Genomic DNA, 24,200 nt, shown 5'->3' on the forward strand with positions numbered 1-24,200 from the left:
TTGGTTTTCCAAGTCATAACTGTAGGGTGCTCCTGCCAGCAGGACACGTACAGTTGTGTTACACCTACCATAAATGTAGATGTTAGAGTGTCTTCACACTGTTATGCAAGTCATAACTTTGTAAGGTGCTCCTGCCAGCAGGGCAGCCCAAGGTTAGCCAGAATCCCAAAGGTCTGGGTCCGGCGTCGGCTGTACCAGCTAGCCCCCTAGCGATCAGAGCGCCAGAGGTATATAAGCTGACAACCCGACGCCATCTTCTCCATTCTTTCTTGCCCCAGATGTCAAAGTCCCCAAAATAACCAAAAGGTGGCCAAAGGAAGCACAAATACACCACAAAGAAAAGGCCAGATAAGGAGAGGGATAGGTGGGAGGCTGAAACACCGACTGCAACAGTGAAGACACTCGAACATCTACATTTATGGTAGGTGTGTACACAACTGTACTATGTTCTTAAGTGTTCACTGTTGCAGTCATAACTCTGAGAGTGGAATCCCAAAGCTGCTGGAGAGGAGGGAGTTATGCAGAAGTAGGGCAGCCAAGAAGATCCTGCAAGACCTTGGCAGAAACCAAAACCTGCCCTAGACTTAGAATATAAAGAGAGATTATAAATTGTGAGAAAAAGCCACACTGTGAACTCCCAAGGTGGCAGCTTCAAAAATGTCCCTTGGTAAGACATCCTCTGAGAGAAAAGCTGCATAAGTGGCAGCTGCTCCTAGTAGAATGACTTCTAACAGTACCTGGAATCCTGCTTCCCAAAGTGAGAAGTAACAAAACCTTATTCCATGGGCAATCCATTTTGGAAACAGTTTGTTTTAAGAGATAGCCTTGCCTAGAGAACTAGAAACCAAAAAGAGATAAACAACTGATCAGATTTTCTGAAATCTTTAGTTCTGTCCAGAGTAAAACCATGAGTTGTCTGTGTGCGTCCAATGAATGTAAAATCCTTTCCCCTTTGTTTTGAGGATTAGGAAAGAAAATAGGAAGGTGAATAGTCTGGGTGATTTAAAAGCCGCAACCTTTGAAATCACTTTAGGCATAAATGTAGGATTGGTCCACTCAAGGCAACTCTCTTTCTTGGTGTGCAGAGCAGAGTTGTGGTTCACACAGCCATGAGAGCTTCAAAACTCTCTGACACCACTTCTGGCAGAAGTCAGTGATGCTAATAATAAATAACTGTCTTCCAGGATAAGAACTTGATATCGAGAAGTAGCAGCAGGCTCAAGGGAGGTAAAAATGAGTGGTTTCCAAAACATAATTAGATCCCAAGCGGAACAGGAGGAGTTCTAGGAGGTCTTAAATTCTGGCCCCTCTCAGGGGAGTATTGTCTCACCAGCCTGAGTGAGAAGAGAGAAATGGGGGGATCAGTGTTGTGTCAGGCCGAGATAGCAGAAGCATGGATTTTAATGGAAGAGAAAAGGGAGGAAAAGGCCTTTGAAAAGCAAAAGGTCAGAGGAGAAATGTCAGGTGAAGGAAGGATCAGAACCTCGATCCCGCATCCAAATACAAAATCTTTTCCATTTTGAGCTTGTAAAGATTTTTTCTGAGTGCTAGAACTACCAGCTTCTAAGAGAGAACATCAAAACTTGTTTGGGAAAATCAGAGAGAAGAATCAAAAGGCTCTTATGAGCCAAGCTACCGACAACAAGAGTCTTGATTTGAGGAGGTCTGTAGCATCGGCCCTGAAGCTGGGACAGAAGAGAAGGAAAAAGAGGCAGGATCCATGGAGGGATCCAAGAACAGGTGTCTTAAAGTTGGATACCAAAACTGCCTTGAGGCAATTTGGAGCTATCAGGAGGAGGAGATGATAACCTTAAGGGTTTGTCCTGTTTTATTTTTCAGTAACTACCGAGGCAGAAGAGAGAGAAGAGGAGGAAGGCGTATCCCAAAAAGATTTCTCCAGCTGAGAGGACAGGGCATCCCACTTTTCCATGCCTGTTTTTTGTGGAAGGACCACAGGTGCAAAAGAGAGGCAGCTGATGGTTGAGATGGGATGCAAACAAGGATCTATCCGAGGGCAACCCCAAACTGTAAGTAATCCTGCTACTGAATAAGTTGGGGATCTAGCATCCATTCATGTGAGGGATCCAAAAGATTTCTGCTTAGGCTGTCTGCTAAAGAGATTCTGTTTTCCTGGAATGAATTAGCAGGCTTGTAGATGCAGATTCAGGCTTAGGCACGTGTCCCATAAAATCATGGCTCAGTCTGCAAAGGGGGTATGAGTGAGAGCCCCCTGCTTGTTTATATAACACATGACTGTGGTATTGTCTGTGCCGAATCGAGAAGATACCCTGGTTAGGCCAAATGATTCTGGAAGGCTGAAGAGCATTTTGGACTGCCAACATGTTCCTTCAAGTTGATGTGCCAGGGAAGAATGCTTCTAACATCCCAATAACCCTGCTGCAGCAATTGTTCAGGTAATGAGCTCTCAAAGCATGCTGTAATCCGAGGCGTCTGTACTTATGATCTGAGCAGGGAAGAGGTATGGGCGAAAGGGTTTCCCTTCATTCAAAGCACAAGCCCTGGACCACCAAAGGAACTCTTTTGAGCAGAGAATCAGAGAGGTATCATTGTTTTTCAGGCGCTGTGGTAACGTTCGAGACCACACACTCTCTTGGGTACCATTGAAGTTTTCTCATATAAAATATTGCATTTGCAGAATCAACAGGATGCAAGAGCCATGCTCAGCCAAAGCTTCACAGGAGATTTCCTTGCAGTGAGCGCTGAGGTTGAATGTAGCCAGGTGTTGAAAATTGATGACAGCTGTGTACCCCATGTTTTTCTGGAGTAAAGAGAGGCCGCTTTGTAAGCTTGGTGTTTCGTAACCAGGAGCTCCCAAAAGATCATTTGTTGTTGAGAAAGGGATCAAATGTGACTTTTTTGTATGTTTACTGAAAATCCAGAAGTAGGAGAGGCGCTGCTAAGTGCAGATGTTGAAATAGCTGTCCACCTGTGAATGAACAATCGTCCAAGCACACACTACTGGATGCCAGGCACTTCAGTACCAAGACTCTGAGAGGCGCCAGTGTTAGATGATAAACCAAAGGGCAGTACAGAGAATTGAAAGTGTCTCGAACCTGCCTTGTGAATCTGAGTGTATTTTTCTGCGTTCCTGTCTGATTGGGAATGTGTAAAATAAAACTTCCCTTCAAGTCCAAAGTTACCATCGGCATCAAGCATCCTGGGAAAGCATGGGGAAGAAAGCTGTTGTTGCAGAGTAAGTGGCATCTTGAATTTTGGAATCTCCAGAAAGGTATTTAACACTAGGAGAGGTCAGAATGAGGTCTCCATGCAAGTTTTGTTTCCTTGGGACCAGAAATAGTCTGGGGTGAAAACCTTTTCCCATCTCTGGAGAGTGGAGACGGGTTCTATGACTTTCATGGCCTTATGTAATAAAGGCGTCCCACTTGATTTAAGGCCTCTGACCATTGTTGATGTTTTGGCAGATCCGCCAACCTGTTGACCTTGGCGGAGTATAAGAAGAAGTGAAATTTGTAGCACACACTCTGAAAATCCGTCTAAAACCCATTTGTCCTGGTGTAATATGAGTCAGATTTGGTAAAAAGTTTTTCCTCGAGGAGAGGGCTTCCAGGTGAGCCAAGGAGGACCTGTTGCTGAATGGAGGTCATTGAGGTCTGCTTCTTTTTGTGATTGAGGTCACCAGTCTTCCCACCTCCCCTTCTAGGTGAAGAAGCACTCCATTGTCTGGACAACCAAGAAGGTCTGAGCCCTCGACCTCACGGAGGCGTGTAAATCCCTGCCCTTTGAGGCCTGTCAGATGTGGGAAAGGACCCCAATTTTTAGAAGGCCAATTTCTAGAAAATCTAGGAGGCTGAACTTTAACAGTCTGCACCAAGACTTTGCTTTTTCTTCCATCTTTTAATAACCTCACCTCTACAGCCTTGGTTCCAAATAAAAACATCATGCTGAACAGGGGCATCTAACAGATTGTAGCCTATAACCTGCTCTGGTAAAATTCACTCACAAAGCCAAGCATGTCTCCTAGCATAACAGTACCAGAGGCTGCAGGCCCTGCAAGAGAAAGCTTCCTACCAGGCATCAAAACCCTGACAATGTAAACTAGGTTTGCTAACTTGTTCGGTTGCATTGTGCAATGCATCACTGTAATTCCTTATCCTCTGCACACACAAGCAGGAAAGGCGAAGAAAGCTTTTGCTTTAGAACAGACAAAAGAAATTGCTGATACTTGAACTATGTGAAACGCTGGCAATTTAAAGCTCCGAATAGAAAGGGTAGCAGAAGTGTAAACCTTTTTGCCCCTGTCCAAGGCACAATCGAAGAATCCTTTTCAGAGGAATAGGATTTTTGAAGCGGCCTTAGCAGCCCGTAGAACACTGAAATGGTTTCAGGATCCTTGAGAAGGAGTTCTTGAATAGGGTATTGAGTAGAATCAGGGGACTCTATGTAAAATCTATCAGGCTTAGAAGGGCAGGGAGGCAAAGGAATCTCTGGATTTAGATTGGCTTCAGGAAAAGCATGCATCCACAATAACTAAGTACACAGAGGAATAAGCCAAAGGTCTGTGTTGAGAGAGAAGGAGAGATTCCCCAAGTCTCTTCTTGGAAGCTTGAGTATTCCCTGACCTTCCATATGAAATGGCTCCCTCTCATCTCATGTGAGGTTTCCCCAAAGAGAAATCCACTCAGGGGAGAAGCAGAGGGAAGGGAGTCCTCTGCATCAGAATCCTCATAAGGAGGAAAAAAGAATAATCCTGGTCAGAGGAAGAGACAGAAAAGACACAGAAGCCTGATCAGAGAGAATCACTAAGGAATAAAAAAAATCCTGTCTAGACCTTTTTTCTAGAGGAGGTGAGACCCCTAATCACATTGTAAAGTAAATCTCTTCAGCCATCCGGGTAATTGCTTCTGGGACTTAGGAGCTGTAGCCATCCGAGGAAGCTTGAGAAGAAACCCTTGGTTTAACAGGAGTCTTTATTTTGCCTTTCATCTTTGTAGAAATAAGAAGAAAGTAATGACATTAGAAGGCCTGAAAACCCCCTCAAACCGGTTTACTGCTGCACAGCGGTTCCGGACCCATCTGAAGGTGGCGATCAGCAGAAGGTCCTGCAGCAGCTGAAATACTCTGCCTAGAAGGCTCCCCATGAGGAGTCCATGCTTACGAACCACTCCCGGTTCGGTAAGTGGCGGGCGACAGGGGAATGCAAAAGATACACTCACTGGCTTGACCGCTGAACGGGCCGAAGCTGGCTCCAGCGCTGCAAATATTAGCCCTGTTTGGACCCGCCAGGAGGCCTATCGCTTGTGCTTTGCGTTTCTGCTTTTTGAATTCCGGTTGTCGGTAAAGTATCGACGACATCCTATGAGGTAGATAGCCTGCGAGAAATAATTTAAAGGCCCAATTGTACCTCGCTTAATAGTGCGAGGAATTAAACCTGGCACTGGGAACCACGACAGCAAGGCAGTCTGATGGTCAGGGGACCTAAGCAAAATTAGACAGTAGGTGGAAATCTTTATGAGGTGTTTGTTTCCCACGATATACAATTATTAACTTTTCTGACATCGGAGGCAAGAAAATAGTTTCTAGCAGGGGTACTTAGCCGTAAGCACCGGGAGTAGAAGCTTGGACCGGCGACAATCAAAACGCACGTTGTCCTGGCGCCAACCAGCGACTTGCGAGGCTGCTAACTCCACATGCCACGGCAAAGAAAGAGCTGGAGAAAATGGCGGTCGGCCATCAGCTTTATACCTCTGCGTTCTGACGCGTCAGGCTGGCTAGCTGGTACAGCCGGCCTTGGGACTATGGACCAATTTTGGGATTCCTACCTGGCCGACCTCGAGCTGCCTGCCCGGCAGGAGCACCCCAGTTACCTATGACTGCAACCAGTGAAACCCACAGAAGAACATCCATACTTGTCGAGGTCAGGAATGGGACAATGAGGATAACTTTTGCCACTTCCAGTGCAAGACACTTTGGTTCTGTAAAGACTTAGGAATCAGAAGGGTGCGGAGAAAATGAGCAAACAGGAGCCAGGGGAGGCGATTGTGACTAGAGGGAGTCTCTCTGTGACTCCCCCTCTAGAGTGATTTGGGAAAAGTACCTGCTACACTTGGACTTGTGAGGGGAAGCTTGAAGAGGAAACTCTGCATTGCTGGCTCCACTGACAGAAGATCATTTCTGCCACCACAGTGTTGAGAAACCACTTGTGGGGGAGTAAGATGGACTGGCTCAATTTGTCTGCCAGCATGCTGGACTTCCCTGAAATATGCATTGTCAAATGAAAGTGGTTAGAAGACATTGCCCATTGCCAAACACTTATTACCTCTAGCATAGGCAGGACAGGACCCAGTTCCTGCACAACGCTTTGCGCTGATGTATGCAGGCTCTTCCCCATCCAGACAGAACCGGTATTCCGTTAAGTGATACATCCCTGGAGGGACAACGCATCTTGAAATTTCTATAATGCTAATATACATGTTCTCAACTTCGGAACATTGATGTAAAGATTTTCCTCAATTGGGACTAAGTTGCTTTTGACCATCCTTCCAAAAGTAATAACACTTTCACCCTAATTGAGGGATGCATCCATACGCCAGATTACTGTGCGGCTGTAATGGGTGGGCTGGAAGGATAAAAGAGGATGGCCCCTAAGAAACTTCTTTTCTGGTGATCCACCAGGTGATAATATGTTCCATACCACAAATTCTAACTTGTAATTGTATTTACTGGCAGCACACAGGACTGTCTTATACACACCACTGTAATGCAAGCACCAGATGTAACCCTCATGTATAATATCTTGTTGGGGTACTAGAGTTATGGAAGCTGCCATAGATCCCAGGAGTTATAAATCCATCAACCCTTGGCAAGATGCAGTGCGGTGCATGGCTTGCAGCTGTAGCATTGTAGCCTCAGAACAAGAGAGAGGTTCTCAGTTGGAGATTCTTGACTGGGTGTTGTGACCTTGTTGTTTGCACGAAGTCTGCATGCCACCTCCCACACTGCGTTCATGTGGAGTTTACCTCCAGATGGTCCAGTTCACTCAACGTTCATAAAGACATGCATCCCTGGAGCACATTTCTCCCCAGGTCTCTGCCACAGAAAATTGAAACCTTCATTCCACATTGGACTTTCCCGGTAAACAGGCAATGTTAAATAAATAGAAATAAAATAAATTATGCCTGGTGAGGAAGGAAGTGAGGAGAGAGGATCCAATAGCGCCCAGCTATAAGGGAAAATAGCTAATCCTTGGTGAGATGAAACTTACAATTTGGTCACCATATTCAGACAAAGCACCAAACTACTGGACTTCAGTGGGAAGAGTTGAGACTTGGCATACTTGCTGTAATGCAGTTGAAGACATAGCCAGAGAAAGTACTCTAGTTTGGATCGGTAGAGGCTGGTGGGAGGCAGAGATGAGCCAGCAGTCAAGGTAGCAAAACACTCAGAATCCCAGCAGTCTCCAGGTGGCACAACCACTGACATGCATTTGGTGAAAACCTTGGGGGCTGTGGTGAGACCAAAGGGCAGTGCTCTGAATTGGAAAAAAAAGTACAGTTTTGTACCTACCATAAATGTAGATGTTCGAGGATTCCATTGCTGCGGTCTGAGCTATTGGGTATAGTCGCGTCCAGTCGGCCGAATACCAGAGTATAAGCTGGCGTCGGTCAGGGGCTGGCGATCGTCGTCGGGTACTAATCGCGTGACGTCATATCTCAATCTTTTCTTGAATGTCAGAGGCCCACAAAAGAACGTGGAAGTCCCAAAAACCTGCCAAAAACATGTGCCTGGCTATATACAACAATATACAAGAAAATATAAGCATGTAAGCTACCTACACAGCCACTAAATACAGAGGAGGAGGTAAATTGGACTGCAGCAATGGAATCCTCGAACATCTACATTTATGGTGGGTACAAAACTGTACTATGTTCTTAGTCTTCCATTGCTGCCAGTCCTGACATGAGTAGAATCCCAAAGCAGGTAAGGGAGGGGCTGGCAAATCCTTAAAGTGAGGCTGACAACATGCAGCACCAAGAAAACGGCTGTGTGAAAACCAGCCTAGACTTAGAGTAGATAGGAAGGTGATAATGCTTGAAAGTATGCACTGAACTCAAGTAGCTGCTTCCAAATATCTTGATTGCCCTTAGAAATGCATTGCAGTGGCGAAGTAGCCTAGTGGAATGAGGCCTAATCAGCTGGAATCTCCTTGCCATGGAATAACAAAAGTACAATGCAAAGGAGAAGCCAATCCACCTAGAAATAGTTTGCTTTGAGGGGGCATGAGAATAGCCTGCTCAAACTTGTCCCCAAGCATTATGATTGGATTCCCGGATGTGCTGGCTATTAGAAAAACGCTTCGAGAAGAAATCGCCCATTGCCACAGTCTGGAAGCAAGGCAAGTTTCTACACAGGGGTATGATCTGGTTCCGCTTCCTTTGTTTGTTGATACCACACTACAGACATATTGTCTGTCTGGATTTCAGTAAATTGTTCCCAAGGGAAGAGAGAGAGTCTTGAAGCGTCAACCCAAGCACTGGGTCTCCAGAACATTTATGTGCAAGTGGTACCGCTTGCTGCCATGTGCCCTGGACTGTCCTGTTCTGATAATGCCCCCACCCAATCAGGGAGGCATCCGCTGTCAGTGTAGCAACCGGAGGAGGTGGAACAGCAGTCTTCCCGACAGGAGCTGGGGAAGACATCCACCACATGAGATGCTTTGCACTTCAAGTGATCACAATGGCAGTGAGATAACAGTTCCTGGTATGACCATTGAGTAAAAAGCATCCACTGAAGGATCCGCGATGTATCTGGCTAATGGAAGGAGAGAGGTATGGCCGCTGGGCCAGCGATTCCCAACACCTTAGAACTAACCTGGCTTTTGATTCTGTTGTTGTTGAGAAGGAGTGATACCAATTTGTGAATGTGTCTGATATCCTTTGGGTGTGTTAGCCCCTTGCATATGTTTATAGTATTTAGATTTGCCTTATGTAGGTAATAATGGCTGCTATGAATACAAAACAGACTTTTCGCACTTCTATTGAAATACCCAGTTTTTGACAACAAACGCCAAAGTGGCAACTTCCGGGTCAGAAGGTATTTGGTGGAGCTGTGAGGAGCCAGTCATTCAAATATGGAAACACCTGGAACTTGTCGCTCAGGTGAGAAGCTACCACCGCCATGCATTTGGTAAACACCGGGGCAGTGGTGAGACCAAAGGGCAGGCCCTGAACTGAAAAATGACTGGTTCCCAGCCTGAAGGAGGAATCTTCTGGGATGCCTGTTCATTTTTATGTGTGATAGCACGCGATCCCGAAGGTCTATAGAGCACATCCTAGCTTCCCTTTGCCCAAAAGGCAGGATGGATTGCAGCTTGACCATCCGGAATCTTGTTTTCTTTGACTGATTTGTTCCACACGAGATCCTCCTGTCCCGTCCATGGAACTAAAAAGAACCTTGAGTAGATTCCGATCCTTGTTGGTCTGCTGGCACTGGCTGAATTGCTCTTTTGCAGCAGTTTTGAAATTTCCAAAGCTGCTAGATCCTTTGAGCCGGTGGAACATCTGGAAGGATTTTTTTTGACTGATTTTGGAAAGCCAAGAAAGGGGATAGAATAGCTCCTTCGGAAATTATGGACTGTACCCATTGTCTTGAGTCAGGATACAGCCAGGCTTCTCTAAGTACAGTGACACCTTCCCCGACTGCCTCCTCAAGATGGGCAGTCAAGCAACACCTGTAGGGATGCCGGAAAGGGCTTGGTCAGGAAGGCTTCCCGATTGCCCTGGTTCCGGCGGACTTCCCCTGCCCTAGGGCTTATCGCCTACCATTGTTATTCCCACCTCTGCCTTTGGTAGGAAAAAACGACTCTGCGCGCCAGGCTAAGTCCCTTGAGATTGTTTACGAAATCATTATCTTTCCACCCTTCTGGCCTTTTGTGGGGTAAGGGGCCTCGGGGCTGAGTCGAATGGACTCCGACGAAAGGGTCTTGCCATCAGTCTCGCGACCTAGTCAGGGTTTCCTTTCTACCTTGAGGACCAAAGCAGGATGATCCATCAAAAGGAGTTTGTGAAAGACGCCTTGAAAGGGTCCAAGAAGCCAGACAGCCGCATCCAGGCGCGTTTCACGTGAAGGCCACACCTGTCTCCGCGGCTCTGCTCTCGGCTTCCATCAGCTTTAAGAAAGGAGGCGATGGAGGAGCTTGATATGGAATTAAGGGTAGCCAGCTGCTTGTTCATCTTGTCTTGAAACCCAGCTGCATTTTTTAACATTTCACTCTGCCTCTTGATCAAGTCCCTTTGAAGACGAAAGTGAAATGGCACAGATAGTTCAGCTTAACGATGGTAAATGCCTGAGGAGAATATCCGCCTCCCTCGCATCTATCCATGGACCTAGATTCCTTTGTTAGGGTGGATGGACAGGCACTGAAGGATCAGTCAGTTCCTTCTTTGTGGCAGCAGCTACCACCATAGCATCCACAGAAACTCCTTTTGTTAAAAATTGCTTGTCTGTTGAGCTGTGATGAACTTCTAGAGGGTCTCCCTGGGAGTGGGGTCCACTGAATCAGGAGCCGCCCATGCCTTCTAGCAACCACCTGCATGAGGGGTCGGAAGGGAGGGGACACCCAGGAGGTGGAAGGACGAGAGCCAACGCTTCAAGATACACAGACTGGCCTCCGGCTGGTTGGTAGCTGGCCAATTCTCCTCTGTTTCAGGGATTCCTGAATGTCTGCAAAAGAGACATCTTCAGAAGGGGAAATGGGGGAACCTCAGAATCATCCAAATCTGTGTCTGACGGATGGACTCAGGTGAGTCAATGTGTTTCCTTTCTTACACTTCCTTCCTCCAGGGGCTCTTCTGCCAAATCAGGAGAGGCCTCGAAGAGGATGAACTCTTACAGGGGCTCCTCCTGAGGAGCTGGCTCTTCATGGTCCGGGATGAGGGAGTGAGCTCCACTTTACCCTGGAGGCAGGCATAGAGGGAGGGGCTGACAGAGCCGACTGTGGAGTAGAGCCAGGCTCTAACACATTCTCCGCGATGACCTCAATGCACCCCTGTCAGGGCAGAGCTAGGAGGTCCCTCGGGCCAGCCCGGTGAGCTAAGAACCCCTCGGGCACCGACACAGTGATGGCCTCGAGGTCGGCGTCGAGCTTCTAACTCACCAGCCGGGCCCTCGAGAGGGGAGAGGGGGCTCTGACGTAGGGTCCGAGTGCCACTCCACCTCCTCGGAGCCGACGAGGGAAGTCCGGGCGCCGGTGATTCTTTCCAAAGAAGAAAACGGAGCCGACGACGGAGCCGAAGACAATTGTATCGGGTTCGACGTGAATCACAGTCTCTCGGGTTCGGACACAATTCCTGCCCGCCAACTCAAGAGAGTCAAGGAGGAAAATGTTGATGGACCGGGGCAGGCATCACTGATGAGTCGGGCTCTGGAGGCCATCTAAGCCAGTGCCCCGGATTCAGCAGCTCACCTACCACCCTCTGAAGGTCACGACCCGGCCTGCCTCCGCTGTCTGAGAGGAGGAGACCCTACCCGCATTGCCGCATGCTGCAGGGGAGATCCCTGTCGCCGACTGAACATGAGTTTCCGGGCAGGATGGTGACTGACCTCTTTTTCCCAGCTGTCGGGTTCGGCGTCTGGCCCTGAGCCACACATCGGAATCCCTTTGACAACCTCGGCCCGCCGAGTTTGTGGGAGCCACAGAAACTGTGGACTGAGATTTATCGCTCCAGCCGAGCCATAGAAGGCAAAGGTTGAGAAACTCTGAGGTCTCGGGCTCAGTAGTCGGAGCCAAGACCTATTCAGATACCTTAGAGGGCTTCCTGTTGAAAGCAGACAGGGGAATCCTCTGGGTCTTCAGTGCAAGCCTCTAAGAATTAATTTATTTTTCTTTCCTGCAGGGACCCTGGGGCTGAAGCCATGGCACACAGCACAGGAGAGTCCTGCAGGTGTAAAGGCCCCAGACAGATTAGACAAGAAGTGTGAGCGCCTGTCAGAGATTATTTTCGACAGCACGCGATCACACTTCTTGAATCGAGACCTTTGCTTCTTTAGACATTTTTGTCTGACAGGTGTACACAAACACCATTAAAACACTAATGCTATAATTCTTGTCAGGGTAAACACAACAAAAATTAGTAGTAGCAATACTAGTAATTTAAACTACAATAAACACACACACACTCCACTAGGGAAGGGAAGGCCTAGGCTCGCTGGGAAGAACCAAAGGTTCTGGTGGGGAAAGAAACGAAAATATTTAGGGTAGGGAAATAAAGTTTTCTAACCTACACTAACTAAGTAAGAATATTAACTTAAAGGGGTTTTAAAGACTAATTTTCACAAGAAAAATAGTACTCACCAGGAACCGTAGAAACAACCAACCTCGGCTTGTAGCGCAAACGAGATCTGGAGGTAACTCCCCGGGCCTAGCATTGTGGGATATATGGGGAGCCTCGAGCCGGGTGGAATCCAACTCGAAGCTTTTAGAGTGGTCGAAGTCGATCCTCGAGGTCGGCTCCGAACCCATCCAGCAAGAATGAAGGCGAGATAGACAACTTAACATATTATGTTTGGACCTCGGAGGCCTATCCTTGTCTTTTATGCTTCTTTCGAATTCGGGCGAAGTCGGTAAAGTATCCGGTTTTATTATCCTATAATTGAATCGCTTCTACCGGATAAATAATTCAAGGCCTAATTGTACTCTACGCCATTAGCGCCGAATTAAACCTGGCACAGAACCGCCAGCAAGAAACGGCCGTGGGTCAGGGCCTAAGCAAGGTAGACAGTAAGAGTGGAAATCTTTATGAGGTATTTGCTCTACACGATATACAATTATTAACTTTTTTCTGACATCGGAGGAGCAAGAAAAATAGTTTCCAGTCTGGGGTATCATTTAGCTTGGAGAAGAGAAGTAGAAAACTTCGGACCGACGACAATCAAAGCACGCTGTCTGAAAAAAAAACGCCAACCAAATCGACTTTATGAAGCTGCTTTCCACCAAGCACGGGCAAGAAAGACTGGAGAAAATGGAAGGCCGGCCATCAGCTTTGTATAATCACCTCATGGCTCTGACGCCAGGGGCTAGTTGGTACAGCCGACGCTCGACTCCAGACTTTGGGATTCTGGCTGACTCTCGAAGCGCTCCTTCCGGCCGGGCAGGAGCACCCTACAGCTATGACTGCAACAGTGAAACACGTAAGAACATCCATAATTTGTCGTAGGCCAGAATGGAGCAATGAGGATAACTTTGCACTTCCGTGAAGCACACTCTTGTTGCAAAGACTTAGGAATCAGAAGGGTAGGAGGAAAAGCAAACAGGAGCCCAGGGGCCGATTGTGGGCTAGAGGGAGTCTCTCTGGTGACTCCTCTAGAGTGATTTGCAGGAAAAGTACCTGCTAAGCACTTGGACTTTGTGAGGGAAGCAAAGAGAGCTCTGCATTGCTGGCTCCACTGGACAGAAGATCATTTCTGCCACCACAGTGTTGAGAGAAACCACTTGTGGGGAGTAGCATGGACTGGCTCAATTTGTCTGCCAGCATGCTGGACTTCCTGAAATATGCATTGTCAAATGAAAGTGGTTAGAAGACATTGCCCATTGCCAAACACTTATTAATACCTCTCACATATTAGGGGACAGGACCCAGTTCCTACTGCTTGCTGGATGTACCTCAGGCTCCCATCCAGACAGAATATGTTCAGAGAGTCATCCCCTGAGGGACAGCATCTTGAAATTTCTATAATGCTAATATACATGTTCGCCCCTAAGACATTGATGTAAAGATTTTCCCTCCACTTGGGACTAAGTGCTTTTGACCATCCTTCCAAAAGTAATGCCCCTTTCACTCCTAGTGGGGATGCATCCATAAGTTACTGGTGGCTGTGGGTGGTGGAAGGATAAAAGGATGGCCTTAAGAAACTGTTCTTCTGGTGATCCACACCAGGCAATATGTTCCATGTAAAATTCTTGTAATTGTATTGCAGTCACATTAGACTGTCTTATACACCACTGTAATGCAAGCACCCAGTGTAGCACCCTCTGCTGTAATATCTTGTTAGTGGGTACTAGAGCTATGGAAGCTGCCATAGATCCCAGGAGTTATAAATCCAACCTTGCTTGAAAGTGCAGTGGTGCAGCTGTAGCATTGTGGCCTCCCCAGAACAAGAGGTTCTCTCCAGTTCGACTTCTTGACTGGTGTGCCTTTGTTTGCATAGACTTAGCTTTGTCCTCCATTTTCTTTAAAACTGCTTCCACAGGCGATCCAAACAACACATCAGACTGCAAAGGAGCATCCAAAATCCTTGTCTTAACATGCTCAGCTAAATTCTGATCCTTCAACCAGGCATGCCTGCGAAGAACAGAACTGGTAGCAGCCACCCTCGAGGAGGCCTGTACAGCATCAAAACACATTGCAAAGAATGCTTACCCACTTGTTCAGACACGTGAACCAAATCCAGCAACTCTTTACACTCAATACCTTCCGCCAAAGCATCCACCTTAGATTTCAATTGTGAAAGGAGATAATTCTGATATTTTAGCATGTGAAACTGACAATTCAATGCTCTCATGGCTAGAGTGGAAGAAGTATACACTTTCTTTCCCCACCTATCCAAAGCCCTTGCCTCTTTATCAGTGGGAACAGGATTCTTAACCACAGAAGCCTTTACACCTTTAGGCCCTTGAGAAATAGTTTCTGGGTCCGCCCTAGGACTCTTAAACAAATATTTATGAGCTTCGGGCACCCTATAATACCTATCAGGCTTAACAGGAGCAGGAGGCAAAGAGTCAGGGTTCAGGGAAGCCTCTGCAAAACATCTTCCACCACATTCAACACAGGAGGAATAGCTAAAGGCCTATGCTGGGGTAAAACAAGAATTCCCTAAGCCTTTTCCTGAATCAGAGTAATCCTGGCCTTCCCATTTAAAGTGCTCCCTCATGGAATGCAGAGTCTCTGAAAATGAGAAATCCTCAGGAAGAAGCTGTAGGAGTGGAATCATCCACATCAGAATCAGAATAAGTAGGATACTCCTGCATATCTTCCACAGAAGATTCTGAAGCTTCTGAACACTGTTCAAAACTATCAAACTCCGGTTCCACCCTAGGCCTCTTATCAGGCGGGGCATAGAACCTCTAATCATAGTAATCAAATCTTCTGCCATTTTAAGCATATGTTTCTTAGGTACAGAACCCGAAATGCTAGGAGAAGCCCCCACTGAAGCTGAACTAGGCCTACCTCTCAAAGAAGTTTTGGCAACAGAAGGAGAGGCTCTAACTACCTTGGGAAGAGAGGGAAGAACAGTCACCTGAGAAGCCCCCTCAGCCTGGCCTACCTCCTGAGAAGGCACATCCTGTAATAGTATAGTTTCTGCCTGGGACTCCATGGAAACTCCTGGCAAAACCTCCGGCTCCACTGAGTTTCTAAAGAACCGACGTCCGACTGCCGGTTCATCAACCCTAGGCTTCACTGTTTTATCCTTGCGCTTCTTGGAGGAAGCGGGCGTCGGAGCATCCCACGGCATTTTATAATTGCAACGCTTCCCAAACACTAACCTGGCACAGTCTAACCTCCTCTTAATAGTGCGCTTGTTAAACCTAGCACAAGAGCGGCAACCAACAACGGCGTGCTCAGGCCCTAAACAAGGTATACACAAGGTATGATAATCCCTATGAGGTATCTGTTTCCCACAAGAAATACAGTTATTCACTTTTTCTGACATCCGTAAAATACTGAGGCAAGAAAAACCAAAATGTTCCCAACGGGTACTTAGCCAACTCTGTTTCGGTCTGAAACTCCGGTTTCGGAAATATTTCAGAACGCCAACCTGCACTCGCAAAACTGCTTCTGCATCGGACCATGCGGCAAAAAAGACTAAGGATATGACGTCGGTCATGCGCATTAGTACCCTGACGTACTGACGTCAGTCTAATGCGCCCTGACCGACGTCAGCCTTATACTCTGGTATTCGGGCCGACTGGACGCGGACTATACCCAATAGTCAGGACTGCAGCAATGGAAGACGAAGAACATCTGGCTCCCAGCCAGAAGTGAATAAGCCACCTGGATCACCTGTTTATTTTGCTGTGAGCATCCTGGAGTTCTGTCAAGCACATCTAATCATCCTTGCACAAAAGCGGCAGAATGGACTGAATCATGACCATTTGGAACTTGGAACAGATGACATACTGGTTTAAGTTAATTAGATTGAACATAGGTCTCCATTCCCCATTTTTTTTGGCAGCAAAAATAACTTTGAGTAACTTCTGAATCCTTGTTGGTCTGGGGGGGGGTCATTTGGATGACTCTTTGGGACAGCAGTTTTTATATTTCTACGGCTGCTGCATTTCTCAAACTGGATGTCAGGAAGTTTATAGACTGATCAGGGGGCTGTATGGAAAAGGGTATATAATCTCTGGAAATAATCCTTTGCACACAAGTGTCTTTGGTGCTGGCTGTCCAGGTATGTGGATGCAAGGATAAGCACCCCCCCCCCCGAAGACTGCCTCTGGAGTGCAGCGGTTGGGCAACCCTGCAAGAGCTCTGGTAGGTTTTCTGAGGGGGGACCGCTGAAGCCATGGTTTTGTGGACCTCCTCTGCCACAAGGGTGTCTGTTATTGAAGTTCCCCCTTCTGCCACACGGGGACCTGTGTCTATAGAAGTCATAAGAATAGCCCTGCAACTTACAGCACCACATTTTCCTACCACCTCTCTGGTTCTTGGAAAAAGTCCTTTGAAGTGTAGAAAATCATATCCCCATAGCAAATAAATGCCTTCCTATCTTGTTTACTCCTGGATAAGTTTTTTTCAGCCTTGGGGCCAACTAAGGTACAGCCTTCAAAAGGCACAATGATGAATAATGGCTTGAAAGACTCCACAAAGTCACAGAGGAGTATCCAGGTATGCTATCTTGCAATTATTCCTAAACCAGCAGCTCTCAGAGCTCCTTCTGAGGCATGGGAAAAGAGTCTTGTAGAGGCATTCGACAGGGACTGAAGGCCAGTTGCAAAGAAATAGTCTTCTTGTCCTCCTCCGACATGGACCCAGAGAGGGCATTGGAAAATTCCTAGATCAAATGTGAAATCTTGTGACATGTGCCAAATAGTTCAGTGACCTTAGAGCGAATGTCGCTGATGCATACACATGCTTCCCAAACCTGTCAAACACCCTGGAGTCTCTACTGGGAAGATTGACAGTAGAACTTTGTTCAGCAAGTTCTTTCTTGGTGACCACTGCTACTTGCTCCAGTCAGATGCAACCAGGTATTTGTCAAGTCTTTTAGGAATCACCTGAACTCACCCTGATGATTTTACTGGGGGCAGAGAGATGACACAGTAGGCAGAAGCAAAGATGTACACTGTAATCCTATGCAGTCAAGCCCCTGTTCTCCTGCGTCTTCCATTTTCTTTTTGTTAGGTAATATTAGGAAGGACAGATCCCTTCTGTTGCTCTCCCATTCTGGATAAAATACAAGAGTCTTCGTAGGTTCTGTTCAAGTAGCTTTATTTTATACAAACACATAATTACTTAAGGTTACTGACTTTAACTTGTATACAAACTAACAACTGCATTCATGCATACTATCACTGTGACTGCTCTTATAAAATGGCCCCACAGAGTGCACGTGTCTGGGATTTTATATGTGCACGTAAAGCCTTGACACACTTCTTAAAGATACAGTGCACATCACTTACACTGTGATCCACACCTTCCATCTATGATTGTTATACATATGCTGTAAGCTTCAGCAGAGTATATAGTGTATAGTTCCCTTTGTCACTGCACTTTAAGGGAATCAGGGAGAGACTGCAATTATCGCTACAGCATTCTATCTCAAGGACAAAAGAGAAACCTAGACTTCCATCATTCCTTTCCTGTCACACCATGGACAACCTATGGCTCACAGTCATAATGCTGATCATTTGATTCAAATTATTACATAGGCTAAAGAATACAGCTCTAATTCTGGAAGGACAGGTCTAATGTTAGCAGTCTCTTACATGCACACACGACTGCAAGAAAAAGGAGCAAATGCTAGAGATATAATTAAGAATTCATCCACCCTTCCTCTACTGACCCATTCACTCCCTCATTTCTTGGGAGTGAGATCCTGCCATATCATTAGTGACATGTGCATTTTCCTTGTGCTATTCTACATGATACTTGTATGTGCTCTTTTCTCTCAGTTTTACCTTCACTGCTATCTTTGCACCTCATGGTTCTGACACCATGTTGCTCTCCCAATCTGGATACAATAGAAGAATAGAGAATTCATACTTAGCTGACCTGTCTTACTGATGCTGCCTCTCCAAATTGTGACCGATAAGAATGAACGCAAATTCAGTTTGGTAAGTATTCTTTTTTTAATTTATGCAGGGAAATGTAATTTGGAAACTGAACAAATTTTAACAAACTGGCAGCAGTGTAAGCAAAGATGGCTCATGCACATCATATATATAATCCTGTGCACGTAACAATCAATAGCATACTACTCCAAGGTCCTTGCTGCAGAAAAAAGCAGAGTGCATACTAGCAATAATGCCAAACAGGATGGGCACTGCAGGGAAATAATATTCCAGCTAGGGGCGCTTTGAGGCCAGATGCCACAGATTATGCTTCTCCACTTTTGGAAGGTCCATTACTTCCTTGTAACTTTTACCCTGTTAGATATGCTTGTAACTACTGTTGCTGCAACTACTTTTCTTCCATCATCTTGCTTATTAAACACAGTGGCTTAGCCATTTGCCAAGGTTAATCAATATGGCAACCTTCTTTTGTCCCCTCCCACTGAATATGTGCTTCATGGTTTATATTTCTGGGAATCAATGGCCTTATATTTATCAGGCTCTCCTCATACATTAATACACTGAAGGAGAATGTTCACTCTCCAGCATGAATGTTCACTCTCCAGCATGGTTTTCTTTCATGTTGTGCTCATTTTCTAAGTGATAGTGTCACCCTCCAATCTCCACTACAAGCTCCAAAGATACAGCAACTGCCACCCTTTTGCCCCTGTGATAGGGCATCATGTGCTGGCTATTCACTCTTTACCCATCTGGCTCCTACACTGACCAGATATGTTACTTGAACCTAGGATTCCTTGATCAGAGTCAGGGCTGCACCGGTCTGTGCCATAGAGATAGCGTATTCATTTATTTTTTCATAAATAAAACTGTGCTAAACTCTCCTCAAAATTCGCTCTGTCTTTACCACCATTAAACTTTGCCTGTGCCTTCTCTAACAGCAACAATCACAGTTCGAAGCCCACTGCCATTTCAAGATTGTACTGCAAGTCATAATGCTTTAAGGTATTCCCTGCATGGGGACTTCTTCAGGAATAAAGCATTAAATGCTAAAGCATTAAATGCTACCCACAGCTGGCACTGTTTAATAAGCTATTTATGAACTATCTGGGAATCAGAACAGTCTCTGTGGCTCAAACTGGAAAGCATAACCTTAGCAGATGTCCAGGAAGTAAAGTCAAATATTCTCTTTCAAGTTCTTCTCAGCATTCCAGGAGCAGATGATGGGTATTGTGTTCTCCAACACTACCCTTGACACATGGCACTTGCTGTTGCTGCCTACAGATTTTTCTGGATAGTTCAGCCATGCAAAGCCAGTAGCCCCTGGACTAGATCTGCAAAAAGTCACAAACTCTACTCACAATACAGCCACCTTTGGGAAAAGGCAAGTCGAGTTCCAAACATACATAACTGCAGTCAAAAACAGAATTCTATACTTCTTCCACGTTCCCAGCACTGGGAAGTTCTGCTCTTACCTTTTTTTTTTTTTTACGTTGACTTTTTTAATGTTGCAATACAGGAGATTAATAGCAAACAATGTCTTCCATAAGAGGGAAAACAAAAGTCAGAATGCATTAAGAGACCTTTGCACTTACTGTTTTTTCTCAGCGCTGCAGTTTTGGTAAGAAGTGATGTGCTTCCTTTGGAATCATCACAGGTCTGAGCAGGAAGGTTACATTTTGTTCCCTGTGGACAGCAGTGTTCATGGTCTTCACAGCAAACTGCCTGCAAAAACAGAAGGCAGAGGATGGTTAACTAAAGGAACAGAAGATGGCCACCATAATGTTATCATACATTATGTACAGGAACCAAGAAACAGAAGTGGAAAGTAAATTGCTTGGTAGAAACTGTACTTACAATATAAAAAATGTGAATACCAAATGCCAAAAGTATAAAATAAACTGACAACACAAATCATGCAGACAGTAAAGCATACAAAGTAAAGTTTTAGCCCATCAGTGAAACTGAAGTTATAAATAGTGGTTCATAAAAAAAACGCATTCAAAACACAGAGCAGGGCATTTTCAGAACAACATTGAAAGGGAGGTATACAAGTACTATGCAGAAGAGCACAAGCCACTGGCTACTCTACAGGATAAAACAAGAGAGTGTCCTGCATATAACTGGGTTTACACACTAGAATTTTGTGAAACGCTATTTGTAAGTAAACAGACTAGCCAGGATAGTCTAACATAATGCAAGAAAAACCCGCTTCCTCGACAATTTTTACTGAGTTAAGAAACAGTTTCATAACAACTGCATTCACTTCAGCCCTGTCTAACCTGAGCCATTATGCTTGCAGTACAAAAAGTAACCAAAAAATAAACAACGTATAGAGTATCCAAGAGAAGTGATTCAGGTGCCCCTTCAAGCACATTGATGAAGATGGTAAACAAATAAAAGTAAACTTACGTCTGGAATAGGGCAGCAGCCCCAGGCCCCAGAAGCCATTTTACAGCAAGTCGACCCATCTGGACAGCTGGAGGTATCATCACATGGAACATCTTTAGCTGGGTGGGAATAAAACAGAAAGTGAAATTTAGTCATTTCAGAAATAAATCTGCACAGCCTTCAATTACAGTTTTACCTTGCATGTAGTTGAGACTATATTTAAAGTCACATCCACTGATCAAAGCTGATGGACAGAGTTAAGTTGGGAACAGTGGGCCATGGAAAGGATAGCAGCAGAGTGACAGCACTTAAATAATTAGAGGGGGGTGAAAACTGAGAGATGGTTTGGATGAAAGGATAGAAATTGTGCAGCAGTTGAATTATTGGTGGGACTGGAACTGCATCATGGATGGAAAGTGCAGAGAATATTCCAGTTACGTTTAAAGAAAAATAGTTTAAACTATGTGAGTGAGAAGATGGTTTAGGTCTAAGGAAAGTAGTCAGTTACATACTTAGATAAGGTAAGCTATATATTGTTTTGTTTTTAATGATTTTTTTGACAACTGAGTTCCGGAATACAAGTTATGCCTAACATCTGGTGAAAAATGAACCACATACTCCAGGGGACTCCTAATGTGCAATACAACCAAAGTGATATCCTCCTGCCAAGGAAAATAAGACAATACTGAACAACCTTCTAGGAGTCTTTTTAAAAATGGTTTGCTCAGAGTCTGTACTTTATAAATCAATATTTCTTACAGTTAGCATGTGGCCAACAAAAATGGCACATGCAATTCACAGCATAAGACCTGGTTGTACAGGCGCCCAGATTTCATAATATCCCAATTCAGTTATTACTGAGAAGCAATAAAACTACCACAGGTATCTGCAGAACAATGACACATCCCTTATAAATGATGCTGCACCATAGATCTGAATGGAAATGGATGGGACACTGTGAACCTATTTTGAAACAAAGTAATTTATCAAGAACTTCCTCAGTTTGATAGGTCTCAAAGCCTTGCATGTGCTACTTTTTGTCCTAATAAATGATGGTCTCCAGGAACGGCAGACACTCACTGGCATGTGTTTCAGTGTCAGTGACCAAAAAGTACAGCTGTGTAAGTAAACCTACCGTAAAGGTTAGTTGTGTAAAATCTTACCATAATGTCAGATATCCTTCTTTCTCTGTTGAGTAATCTTTACATGAGGGATTTGCCTGCCAAGCGACCCAACATAGGCAAATATACAAAAATCTTTAATGCCTAGGGTGCATAGTTGCACATAGTCTGCTATTGGACATAGGCTATAAAAGTGACATACGCATGCACCATCCTAAGAAGTGAGTGCCTCAGGGAAAGCGCCTGAATGGCAGGAATGCAGGCCAAGTACATCCACGGAAGATCAAATGCAGGGGGATGCAGGGTGGGACAGAATACTGCAACAAAGAAGAGAAAGACATGTAATATTATGGCAAGATGTTACATAACTAATCTATGTCCTTCTATTCTGCTGTTGCAGTATTCTTTATGTGAGGAAGAATGCAAAAGCTAGTGAGGAGAAGTTGAGGGAGGAGGTAGGGGCAGAGGATTTTTCCAGGAAGTCGTGAAGAATGGCCATAGCAAACCCTGCCCTGGATTTAGAAATGTTGTCCAATTTGTAATGTCTGGTGAAGGTATGAACTGAAGATAAGCAGCTGCCTTAAAAATGGAATCGGTGTCCAAACCTTTGAATAAAGTGCCAGATGAGGCTATGGCCCTGAAAGTGAGCCCTAACTGAGGAAGGGAGGCTCTTTCCAAGGTGTTCAGAGCAGAAGGTGATGACCTTAGAAATCCAGTTGGAAACAGTCTGTTTAGTGACAGGGAGTCCTAGGGCTTTAGGATGAAAGGAGACAAACAGCTGGTCAGATTTCCTGATACGCTTGGTTTTGTCTAGATAAAACCTAAGCTGTCTGTGTATGTGCAAAGGTGTGGGGAGAAGGAAAAAGGTGGAAAGGTGTATCTCTTGGTTTAGTGATATCTCATTGACCACCTTAGGCATAAAGGAGGGGTTGGAATCCCTGTCCTTATGGAAGACTATGAAGGGAGGGGAAGCCATAAGGGCCTGTAATTCCAAAGCCCTTCTGGCAGAAGTAATTGCAAGACAGTCTTCCAGGAGCAGAATTTTAAGGAGGCAGAAGCTGCTGGCTCAAATGAGGCCAAGGTCAATTTTTCCAAGACAAAGTTAAGATCCCAGGGAGGTGGAGATGGGCTCCTGGGGAGGTCGCATGTGGAGGACACCTTTCAGTAATTGTTTGGCCTCAAACCTGGAAGCCAAGAAGGGTGAGAAGACAAACTCATGAAATAAACAACTGAATCAAATTACTTGCCAAAGAACCAGACCGAGTACTTCCTAAAAACTTTAATATGAAGTGCTTTTCGTCTTGCCTTTTAGCAAGACTTCAGATAACAGATGCTTTCTAAAATGGAGGAAAGACTGCGAGAACGTGTCTATGAACATCAATATGCTATTAGTAAATTAAAATTGGAGAACGCCTTATCAAGGCATATAAAAGAATACCCACAACATTTTAAATTCTGAGCAACAGATTGCATCACACCAGATGGAAGGGGTGGCCCAGAAACACTGTTGCTAGAAAGATTGGAACTGTTGTGTCAATTTTGTACCGATACATATCATTACCCTGGTCTGAACGAAATGTGTTCCCATTTTCAGTATTTTAAAGTTGAGAAGTTTAAATAGATGAAGTTTAACTTGTGCTAACTTATAAATAATTTTATTATGAAGTATATTAAGTGTGAAAGTAAGTTTGTTATAAACTAGTAAAAGTATGCATATATAAATTACAACAGTTTTTACACTGTATGTCGTCAGTAAAAAAAATTTCTATAATGGGAGCTGAGGGGTTAAAAGCCAGATGGAATGTTATGGGTGGGTTGTAGTGAAAAAGTTTGTGCTTTATTGCTTTTAAATTGACCATGTGACTAATTTAATGTGTATATAACTTGTAGTATTGAAAGTATCCGTTAAGAAGTCTTGTTAAAAGGCAAGACAAAAGTGCTTCACATTAATGTTTTTAGGAAGTACTCGGTCTGGTTATTTGGCAATGTAATTTCATTCAGCCAAGAAGGGTGAAAGAGACCAGACAGGCAGAGATGGCTGACGTGCATTTTCACTGAAGAATAAGTTAGTCCATCATCCAGGCAACTCAAACATATATGATAGAACTGTGGGGATGTCCATTGTTAGCAGGTCCAAATTACATGAGAAACACCATAATGAAAATTGTTTCCATATGGATAAATAAGTTTCTTGTGTTGGGCTTCCTGCCTCCTGCAATACCCTTAGTATGTCCTCTGAACGATGGTGTCTGAAAGGATTTGAGACCTATCAGCCACAATGTCATCTGTAGAGTTGACAAATGGGGGGGTAAATATGAGGGTGACCTTGTGTTGTGCGAGCAGGTCACTCTGTGAGGTAACTTGTGGTGACTGTCCTTAGCTAAATACAAGAATAAGGGGAACCAATGCTGTTTTGCCCA

The 24,200-nt window shown here is 45.0% G+C and overlaps 1 protein-coding gene across 4 annotated transcripts in view; it reads right to left on the minus strand.

Annotated features, from left to right (window-relative positions):
• Positions 1–24,200, minus strand: part of GRN (granulin precursor) — an 891,963-nt gene that overhangs the window by 375,017 nt on the left and 492,746 nt on the right. For all 4 annotated transcript variants that reach the window (XM_044055245.1, XM_044055246.1, XM_044055247.1 and 1 more), the window contains exons 16-17: positions 20,681–20,778; positions 19,864–19,993 (exon numbers count right to left, since the gene is read on the minus strand). In XM_044055245.1, the coding sequence (XP_043911180.1) occupies positions 19,864–19,993; positions 20,681–20,778 (228 nt within the window). The remainder of the gene's footprint in view (positions 1–19,863; positions 19,994–20,680; positions 20,779–24,200) is intronic.

Source organism: Protopterus annectens, chromosome 13.part0 (assembly GCF_019279795.1).
Source record: "Protopterus annectens isolate FY-2018-M chromosome 13.part0, PAN1.0, whole genome shotgun sequence".
NCBI classification, from domain to species: domain Eukaryota; kingdom Metazoa; phylum Chordata; order Ceratodontiformes; family Protopteridae; genus Protopterus; species Protopterus annectens.